The 11,478-nt window shown below is 37.9% G+C and overlaps 1 protein-coding gene across 9 annotated transcripts in view; it reads left to right on the forward strand.

The window, feature by feature from the left end:
- The window catches only part of Pde11 (Phosphodiesterase 11), a 1,275,799-nt gene that overhangs the window by 1,122,412 nt on the left and 141,909 nt on the right, over window positions 1-11,478 (forward strand). For all 9 annotated transcript variants that reach the window (XM_071695072.1, XM_071695082.1, XM_071695086.1 and 6 more), the window contains 3 exons: window positions 3,563-3,724; window positions 7,523-7,758; window positions 8,056-8,155. In XM_071695072.1, coding sequence (XP_071551173.1) covers window positions 3,563-3,724; window positions 7,523-7,758; window positions 8,056-8,155 — 498 coding nt within the window. The remainder of the gene's footprint in view (window positions 1-3,562; window positions 3,725-7,522; window positions 7,759-8,055; window positions 8,156-11,478) is intronic.

The following is an 11,478-nucleotide window of genomic DNA, read 5'->3' on the forward strand; positions in this document are numbered from 1 at the left end:
ACGTGCATGTACTATGCGGCAATGTTGGCTCACTTTCCCCCTTCTGTAGTTATTACTTTGGTTTTTGCTCCCAAGAACTAGCTACTTGTTTGCCCCACCACTGTCTAGACCATGCAATACTTGGCAAGCTGCTGCATCACATGATTACTGTATGATTGTTGGCAGCTCAAGGGTGGGCTGTTTTGATAATTCAAAGCTTTGGAATTTTTTATCCTCTTGTGTCTTTCCATAATTCATAAATTCTTTCCCTTGTCTCATGTTTTTCCCTTTCATTAACCTCTATATATATATATATGTATATATATATATATATATATATATATATATATATATATATATATATATATATATATATATATATATATATGCTCTGTGGAAGGTATTAAGAATATATGGTGTGGGAGGCAAGTTGTTAGAAGCAGTGAAAAGTTTTTATCAAGGATGTAAGGCATGTGTACGTGTAGGAAGAGAGGAAAGAGATTGGTTCTCAGTGAATGTAGGTTTGCGGCAGGGGTGTGTGATGTCTCTATGGTTGTTTAATTTGTTTATGGATGGGGTTGTTAGGGAGGTGAATGCAAGAGTTTTGGAAAGAGGGGCAAGTATGAAGTCTGTTGGGGATGAGAGAGCTTGGGAAGTGAGTCAATTGTTGTTCGCTGATGATACAGCGCTGGTGGCTGATTCATCTGAGAAACTGCAGAAGCTGGTGACTGAGTTTGGTAAAGTGTGTGAAAGAAGAAAGTTAAGAGTAAATGTGAATAAGAGCAAGGTTATTAGGTACAGTAGGGTTGAGGGTCAAGTCAATTGGGAGGTAAGTTTGAATGGAGAAAAACTGGAGGAAGTAAAGTGTTTTAGATATCTGGGAGTGGATCTGGCAGCGGATGGAACCATGGAAGCGGAAGTGGATCATAGGGTGGGGGAGGGGGCGAAAATTCTGGGAGCCTTGAAGAATGTGTGGAAGTCGAGAACATTATCTCGGAAAGCAAAAATGGGTATGTTTGAAGGAATAGTGGTTCCAACAATGTTGTATGGTTGCGAGGCGTGGGCTGTGGATAGAGTTGTGCGCAGGAGGATGGATGTGCTGGAAATGAGATGTTTGAGGACAATGTGTAGTGTGAGGTGGTTTGATTGAGTAAGTAACATAAGGGTAAGAGAGATGTGTGGAAATAAAATGAGCATGGTTGAGAGAGCAGAAGAGGGTGTTTTGAAATGGTTTGGGCACATGGAGAGAATGAGTGAGGAAAGATTGACCAAGAGGATATATGTGTCGGAGGTGGAGGGAACGAGGAGAAGTGGGAGACCAAACTGGAGGTGGAAAGATGGAGTGAAAAAGATTTTGTGTGATCGGGGCCTGAACATGCAGGAGGGTGAAAGGAGGGCAAGGAATAGAGTGAATTGGATCGATGTGGTATACCGGGGTTGACGTGCTGTCAGTGGATTGAATCAAGGCATGTGAAGCGTCTGGGGTAAACCATGGAAAGCTGTGTAGGTATGTATATTTGTGTGTGTGGACGTATGTATATACATGTGTATGGGGGTGGGTTGGGCCATTTCTTTCGTCTGTTTCCTTGCGCTACCTCGCAAACGCGGGAGACAGCGACAAAAAAAAATATATATATATAAATATATATATATATATATGTATATATATAAATATATATATATCCCTGGGGATAGGGGATTAAGAATACTTCCCACGTATTCCCTGCGTGTCGTAGAAGGCGACTAAAAGGGGAGGGAGCGGGGAGCTGGAAATCCTCCCCTCTCGTTTTTTTTTTTTAATTTTCCAAAAGAAGGAACAGAGGGGGCCAGGTGAGGATATTCCAAAAAAGGCCCAGGCCTCTGTTCTTAACGCTACCTCGCTAACGCGGGAAATGGCAAATAGTTTAAAAGTTTAAAAGAAAAAGAAAAATATATATATATATATATATATATATATATATATATATATATATATATATATATATATTCATTTATTTTGCTTTGCTTTGATGTGAACATTTGTCTGTGACTGGAGCCTCCAATGTAAAAGAAAAAAGTTTAATTATGGTGTCAGTGTACAGTTCTTTGAAAGGTGCAAAGATACAACAACCAGAGGCCATAACAAGCTGGTTAAGAATCCTCTTAGAGTAAATGTTGAGAGGTACTCTCATATTATCAGAGTCGGTGAATTGATGCAAAAAGACGAGTAATAAGATTATGAATGCTATCTGTATAGAAGTTTAGAATCCTGTACATTAGCGGATAAAATTCACAAGACAGTGCCACAAGCACAGAACTCACTTCCAGTACTGTAGAAATAAGTAATTATATTCATATATGAACATAAGTATTTTCATTTGACTGTTCTTCCTCCGCAAGACACTTGATTTCCATACTCTCAGTGTTTGCAGTTTGGGTTATGTTGGTCACTGATATATTGATTCTTATACACACTGTATATGTTATGTGTATCTGATGTGGAAATTTATCTCTCCTTGTGCCTCTTCATTTGTGGATTAATCAGCTTGACCTAACAAATATCTGTTCTGATGTATAAAAAGAGGATTTCAAAATATTCTCATGAATATCTGATTAAAGGTAGTGGGTGTCATTATGTGACAAAAATGAAATTATTTTCTTGTCCTCTCAACCAAAGTAGCATAGGAATCTCAATTATTTGAAAAAGAATATCTTCCACAGGATAAGATGATTAATTGGCAAATGAAGTAAAAGAATATTGATTAGTTAGGAGGGCTATGAAGTGCTTGAAAAATTTTGTTTGAAATTGTCAAACTAATCAATTTTACTTAACCCCCAACTGGGTGTGCCTGTCCCTTGGTTCTTCATCCCTGACCTTCCCGGTAAAGCCTAGAGGTAGATGATAATTTGAAATTATTGAGCGTATTGGATATTCACTAGCCACCTTCCAGCAAATTCTTTACATTGAAAATGTGCTGGCAGTACTTGAGGTCATACATGAGTAAAACATGGCTTCTTCCAGCAATAATCTTATAGAATTGATTTTATTCTTTAATATCTTCCGAAAGAAATAAGTGTAAGTAAACTCTCATAAATTATTGATATGAAAGGAGAGTAATGAATATGTAGTAAAGCCTGAGACAATAGCTATACATTTAAAAAAAGAAATTAGCTCCTAGACTGAATCATCTTCCCAAAATAATATGAAAATTTAGTTGAGTCATGGGTAAGGGCTATCCTTCTGTGACTCCTGTAGGATTTGGTTAAATTTTCAGTTGAAAAATAAGACTCATCTAATTACACATAGTGTAGATATTTGTGGGAATCTCAATGATGTAATTGCAACAACTTTTCTTTAAAAGTAATATTGATGAATCCAAGAATAAGATGATGCATTGGAAATGAAAAGTACTTCTAATTTTCATTAGTAGAGGGTTTGGTTGGATAATATAAGAGTAATCTTACTCATTAGTAGAGGGTTTGGTTGGATAATATAAGAGTAATCTTACCTCTAGATGTGTACATTTATATCTTTGCCTACTATTTAGATATTGTTATCAATACATATGTTGTAATGCCATTATTTCTTTGATTTTGTTCACAGATACTACTGGTACATGAAGCATCTCAGGGAACTTTTTCACGGGTATTTGACTTAGAAGTGAAGGATTTACAGGGTGATGATGCAGAGAATCGTACTAGTCCATTTGAGTCTCGATTCCCTATCAACATTGGAATTACAGGCCATGTAGCCACAACAGGAGAGGTAAGAACATTGGAAATATACTTTAGAAAGAATTAAAAAGTGTCGTGCTACAGATTTCTTTATTCATTATATACTGTATAACTTTAAAATGGCTGATAGTAGTTTTCTAACATGCAGTTAAGTGAATAGTTTGAAGAGCATTCCTCATGAGCCACCATAACCAGAAATATGGACAGACTCATTTATTACTGATTATAATGAATGGAACAAGGGTAGGAGTATTTTTTCATGTACTGAATCATCTTACTATAATGTAAATTAATTGGTAAGTTGAATTTGTCACTTATTAAATTCCTTATTAGATTAGTAACAAACCATACCCTCTGTGATCAAAAAAATGTATATATGAATGTTGGTTTGCGGCAGGGGTGCATGATGTCTCCATGGTTATTTAATTTGTTTTTGGATGGGGTTGTTAGGGAGGTGAATGAAAAAGTTTTGGAGAGAGGGGCAAGTATGCAGTCTGTTGTGGATGAGAGAGCTTGGGAAATGAGTCAGTTGTTGTTCGCTGATGATACAGCACTGGTGGCTGATTCGGGTGAGAAACTGCAGAAGCTGGTGACTGAGTTTGGGACAGTGTGTGAGAGAAGAAAGCTGAGAGTAAATGTGAATAAGAGCAAGGTTATTAGGTACAGTAGGGTTGAGGGACAAGCCAATTGGGAGGTAAGTTTGAATGGAGAAAAACTGAAGGAAATGAAGTGCTTTAGATATCTGGGAGTGGATTTGGCAGCGGATGGAACCATGGAAGCGGAAGTGAGTCACAAGGTGGCGGAGGGGGCGAAAGTTCTGGGAGCATTAGAAAATGTGTGAAAGGTGAGAACATTATTTTGGAAAGCAAAAATGGGTATGTTTGAAGGAATAGTGGTTCCAACAATGTTATATGGTTGCGACGCATGGGTTGTGCGGAGGAGGGCAGATGTTTTGGAAATGAAATGTTTGAGGACAATATGTGGTGTGAGGTGGTTTGATCGAGTAAGTAATAAAAAGACTGTGGTTGAGAGAGCAGAAGAGGGTGTTTTGAAATGGTTTGGTCACATGGAGAGAATGAGTGAGGAATGATTGACAAAGAGGATGTATGTGTCAGAGGTGGAGGGAACGAGGAGAAGTGAGAGACCAAATTGGAGGTGGAAAGATGGAGTGAAAATGATTTTGAACGATGGGTCCTGGACAAGCAGGAGGGTGAAAGGAATAGAGTGAGTGAATTGGAATGATGTGGTTTACCAGGGTCAACATGCTGTCAGTGGATTGAACCAGGGCACGTGAAGTGTCTGGGGTAAACCATGGAAAGTTTTGTGGGGCCTGGATGTGGAAAGGTAGCTGTGGTTTCGGTGCATTATTCATGACAGCTAGAGACTGAGTGTGAACAAATGTGGCCTTTGTTGTCCTTTCCTTGCGCTACCTCGCACACGAGCAGGGGGAGGGGGTTGTCATTTCACTTGTGGCGGGGTGGCAACAGGAATAAATAAAGGCAGCTAGTGTGAATTATGTACATGTTTATATATGTATATGCATTTATTTCTTTGGTACTATGTTTTTCGTTGATTAAGATATTAATTCATGGATTATAGTCTTGCATCATGAAAAACCAAAGATAATATTGACATAAAAATGAGACAAAGTCAGTAAACAGTGTAGAGTGGCAAGTCTGCTGCCTCTCTTCGGTGTGTGTGGTCTCATACAATTAAGCACAATGTAGAGAAACTTGAAAACATTGTGGCTGTTACTCCTTTTGCCATTATAAGGGCAAAACTTAGGAAAATGTATAAATAACTGAAGAAAGCTTGAAGCTTTGCTTCCATGCATTCACTGTGCAAGAGCAGTGTCACAAGCTTTGGCAACACTTGGTAAACAAAGCTGCCACCTTTGGAAACTCATGATCCAAGTTGGCAGTAATAGTAAATGTGCTAAACTTTGGATTTGGGAGTTTTCAGTTTATAGAAGTACAGATTTTCAATATTTGACTTGTTTTGTGTAACCAATTATAATTTATGTCCCATTAAAAGATTTTGATTTTTATTTAGCTTCATTGATATAAAGGGTTTCACCTTAGTTTGATTACTGTAGTTAGTATAACATTTAGCCTTCACAGGATCATGCTTTCCATGCACTGTAATAATTGTAAGTCAGAATGGGTTTTGAAATTAAAAATCAAGTTTAAAGAGCTTATTAGAGGTCTTTAGTAATATATATGACAATTGGAATCTGAAAAAGCCTTTGGACATTATGATGTTATACACGTAGACTTCCCAATGCTTTTGACAGAGTACTGTAAAAAGATTGTGAAGTAATATTAAACCAAACTGCATAGGAAATCAAATTCAGTATGTAAATGCAGGTTTCCTTCTTTAGGGAATGCAGGTTTGAAAATGCATTCCAATCAGGAGCAAAGAAATGGCTGACTCCTTCAAGGAAACTGTACACTTTTTTGTTAATGTAGAATGATACAGCCTTGCTGAAGGTATCTTTTCAGTTACAGTGTAACCACAAGCAGGCAGGGTCTGGCATCATCATTGAAGTCAGATGATGTATTAGTGTGGGCATGTAGATAGAAGAGAACTTTGTGATGTTAACTGGGGCAGCATTTTACTGGATGAACATGACAAGTGTGATGTATTTCATGGCTTAATTCTAGACCCCATTCTTTTCATTACATACATCATTGTTCTCAACTTGACTCGCATGTAAAATCTCAGAATTGCTGATGATAAGACTTTAAGAAAGAAAAAATAAAGGAGATTCGGTGAGATTTAGACCATTGGACTTAAGACTAGACCTGATGCATAGTAATACATTGTGCTGATAAAGATCTTAAACACAAGAATATATTGTATAATAAGCCCTTTTTAGGAACATAATGATGATCAGTAATGCAAAACAATTCATAGCTGCATATGATACATTAAGATTTGTTATGTTTCATCACTGAATATGTGCTATAAAAAGAAAGACACAGTATTTACTCTCTATGATGCTATAGTCAAACCCCATTTGGAATATGCTGCTCAGTTGTGGTCACCAAACATTACGGAAATGAAGAAAAGCTAAAATCAGTATGACAGCAAAAAAGCTGTTTTATCACTCAGATATAAACTTTATGAAGAAAGATTCAGAGATCTAATATCATTTTTTAAGAGTATCAACCCTGAGAAGATCAAATGGAAGTTTTCAGAACACTAGATAATTCTGATATTGTAACATGATCATTTCTTCACCAGGTAAAAATACAGTGACCAGGAATAATGGAATGAAGTTAAAGAGAGGGAGATGTAATGACAACATGGGCAAGAGTTACTTTGGTAGTAGAGTTAATGAATGTTGAAATAAATTATCCTAACCTAATTTTGAAGCTACAAGAATAAAACATGGCTAGACAAGTTTGTTAATCATATAACCACTGAGTAAGACTGTTTTAGAATTACAATATGATATATGAGTATTTTTTTTTTTTTTTTAATAAATAGCTGCAAATATCTTTCTTACCCAGAGAAGCCAGTGGTTGTGATTGGATGAAGATGGATTTGTTATTAATCCATTCCTTTAAAAGTTCCATATCAAAATAATCTTTCTATGCAGTATGGTGTTCCTTCAAAACTATTTTCTTTGGCAACTGATGTATAAGAGGGAGTGGTGGGTGGGGAGAAACATACTGGTTTGCTGTCTCCATTTACTGTATACAGGTTAGGAGTTTTGGGTATTATTACTGTCCTCAACCAGAGAGCTTTTTTATAGAATATCAGGTTTTCTGTTTATGACCTCCCCATGTATTCCCATCTACAATACTGTACTCATGTTCAACAGACCATATGCATCGCAGACGCATATTTGGATTCCAAGTTTGATCCATCAGTGGATGAGCTCTCTGGGTTCCGCCACAAATCTATTCTCTGTATGCCCATCAGGAATACTGCAGGGAAAATTGTTGGTGTTGTACAACTCGTCAACAAGTTTGATAACCTTCCTTTCACTGGGAATGATGAAAACTTCCTTGAAGCCTTTGCCATCTTTTGTGGTATGGGCATCCATAATACACATATGTAAGTAGAATTTTTTCATAAATACAGACTCAATAATTTTTGATACACTACCATAGTTTTTTCTGTGGTATGTAGCAAGCATCATAAGAATTTTTCCTAAATGTATAATTTTACTTTTTCCTAAATGTGTAATGTTACTTATTTGAGAATGGTCATTTATTAGAATTGGCACCCATGCTGATATGCATGCATTTAACATCCTCATGAAAATGTATTTTATATGTGAGGTGACATAAAGTTGTGGATTATGAAAATCTATACACATGGGTTCATTTGCCATTAAATGTTTCCTTCTAGGTATGAAAAGGCAATTACAGCAATGGCCAAGCAGAAGGTGACACTTGAAGTTCTTAGTTACCATGCTACTGCACGTAGAGAAGATGCCCTCAGACTGATGGTAATGACAATATCCTCTTATACATGGATATTCATTTGCAATAACATATGATGCATTTAGATATACTGTACAAATTATGTATAATTACTAAGAAGTTTATCATTTAGCTGAATCATTTGCAGTTTGGAAAATATATTTTGGCACCAAAGTACTAAGCTTCATGTTCTTAACTTTGAGGATTTACAATAACTAGTATTCACCGTTTCTTAGCTTCAGAAATGGAATACAATTATTCACTTGTCAGAAATGGAATACTATTATTCCCATATCAGAAATGGAATACTATTTTTCACTCCACCATTATATCTCATCATATAATGCAACAAAATTGGAAGATTCTGCTACCAAGTTCAGTCTTCAGACTTGATCTTTCAGACATGCAGCCCCTATACTCTTCTCTGTATACCAGTTCTTTCTTTTTTTTTTTTTTTTTTTTTTATACTTTGTCGCTGTCTCCCGCGTTTGCGAGGTAGCACAAGGAAACAGACGAAAGAAATGGCCCAACCCACCCCCATACACATGTATGTACATACGTCCACACACGCAAATATACATACCTACACAGCTTTCCATGGTTTACCCCAGATGCTTCACATGCCTTGATTCAGTCCACTGACAGCACGTCAACCCCGGTATACCACATCGCTCCAATTCACTCTATTCCTTGCCCTCCTTTCACCCTCCTGCATGTTCAGGCCCCGATCACACAAAATCTTTTTCACTCCATCTTTCCACCTCCAATTTGGTCTCCCTCTTCTCCTTGCTCCCTCCACCTCCGACACATATATCCTCTTGGTCAATCTTTCCTCACTCATCCTCTCCATGTGCCCAAACCACTTCAAAACACCCTCTTCTGCTCTCTCAACCACGCTCTTTTTATTTCCACACATCTCTCTTACCCTTATGTTACTCACTCGATCAAACCACCTCACACCACACATTGTCCTCAAACATCTCATTTCCAGCACATCCATCCTCCTGCGCACAACTCTATCCATAGCCCACACCTCGCAACCATACAACATTGTTGGAACTACTATTCCTTCAAACATACCCATTTTTGCTTTCCGAGATAATGTTCTCGACTTCCACACATTCTTCAAGGCCCCCAGAATTTTCGCCCCCTCCCCCACCCTATGATCCACTTCCGCTTCCATGGTTCCATCCGCTGCCAGATCCACTCCCAGATATCTAAAACACTTCCCTTCCTCCAGTTTTTCTCCATTCAAACTCACCTCCCAATTGACTTGACCCTCAACCCTACTGTACCTAATAACCTTGCTCTTATTCACATTTACTCTTAACACTCTTCTTCCACACACTTTACCAAACTCAGTCACCAGCTTCTGCAGTTTCTCACACGAATCAGCCACCAGCGCTGTATCATCAGCGAACAACAACTGACTCACTTCCCAAGCTCTCTCATCCCCAACAGACTTCATACTTGCCCCTCTTTCCAAAACTCTTGCATTTACCTCCCTAACAACCCCATCCATAAACAAATTAAACAACCATGGAGACATCACACACCCCTGCCGCAAACCTACATTCACTGAGAACCAATCACTTTCCTCTCTTCCTACACGTACACATGCCTTACATCCTCGATAAAAACTTTTCACTGCTTCTAACAACTTGCCTCCCACACCATATATTCTTAATATATAGTTGTATTATTATGGCCTCCAGTTGCTCTGTCTTTGCATCTTTAGATGAATTGTTCCCTGTTATCTTCATCAGACTGGTTTAGAAGTGTGAAGATTATTATAAAGTCTTCCCTTTTCCTTCTTTTCCTAGGCTAACAAATTTATGACCTTTTAACCTTTTTATGTAACTCGGCTATTTTCCTTTGTATATCATGTTTGTTGACATCCTCAGGTCCTTTTCTGTTACATCTTTGTGCTTATTAAAGTAAGATAACCAGGACCTGTTACATATTTGTACTTATTAAAGTGTGCTAATCAGACTTGAAAAGCATATTCTAGTTTTGGACCAATATAGGATGCAAATTGCTTAGTGATTATTCGTGTATTTAAATGCTTGTTGAATAATTGTCAGGAGACAGTTTGTCTCCTTTTTCAGATCTCCAGGGGTGGCATTCTGGTGACGAGTTAGATACAATATCAACCCCAGGTTCCTCTCATACAAAAATTCCAGTGCATTGTTTCATGCAAGATTATATTCATGTTTCCTTTTAATCAATAGTCTGCTTTTACCCTGGTTGAGTTTCAACAACTATGTATCATACCAGCTTTGGAGCTTTTGTAGATCCCTTTGTAAATTGATACAATTGACCTTGCTCTTTACTAATCTCATGATCTTGGCATCATCCCTAAACATATTCGGTCTTGAGTCCCGTCGTTCTTGCCCTATGGCACACCACTGGTAACCCCAACCCATTTGACAAAGTTTTTTAGACTTGCATCCTCTGGTCCTTTCCAGAGATAATTTTCTTTTCATTGAAGGAATTTCTTCCCTTTACCTGCCTGAAAATTCAGCTTCTTTACCAACTTTTTATGTGTTGAAATGTCAGATGCCTTCATACAGCCCAGGAACACACAGTCCACCTGTCCATCTCCTATGTTTAAAATGTAGCTCACTGTCATGAAGTGTTTGTGCTTTATAGTGCTCACCTTCTTTTCCCTTTTTCTTTCCTTATGTAGTTTTCCTTTAACAAATAATCATCCTTTTGCATTCTTCTTACTTTTTCCATTTTTTGCAGATCACCTTTATTAAGAATTATTATATTATTTTACTTAACCGCCGTCTCCCGCATTTGTGAGGTAGCGCAAGGAAAGAGAAGATAAATGGCCAAACCCATCCACATACACATGTATATGCATAAACACCCATATACATACCTATACATTTCAACGGATACTTACATATACATTTACATATATACACATATACATGTTAGTACTTACTGCCTTCATCCATTTCCATCGCCACTCCGCCACACATGAAATAGCATCCCCCCAGCGAGGTACTGCCAGAAATAGACATAAAAGGCCACATACGGTCACACAGTCTCTAGCTGTCATGTGTAATACATGGAAACCACAGCTCCCTCTCCACATCCAGCCCAACAGACCTTTCCAGGGTTTACCCCAGACACTTCACATGCCCTGTTTCAATCCATTAACAGCTCATTGACCCCGGTATACTACATCATTCCAATTTACTCTATTCCTTGCATACCTTTCACTCTCCTGTATGTTCAGGCCCCAATCCCTCAAAATCGTTTATACTTCATCCTTCCACTTCCAATCTGGTCTCCGGCATCTTCTTTTTCCCTCCACCTCTGACACATATATCCTCCT

Source organism: Panulirus ornatus, chromosome 4 (genome assembly GCF_036320965.1).
Source record: "Panulirus ornatus isolate Po-2019 chromosome 4, ASM3632096v1, whole genome shotgun sequence".
In the NCBI taxonomy this organism is placed as follows: Eukaryota; Metazoa; Arthropoda; class Malacostraca; order Decapoda; family Palinuridae; genus Panulirus; species Panulirus ornatus.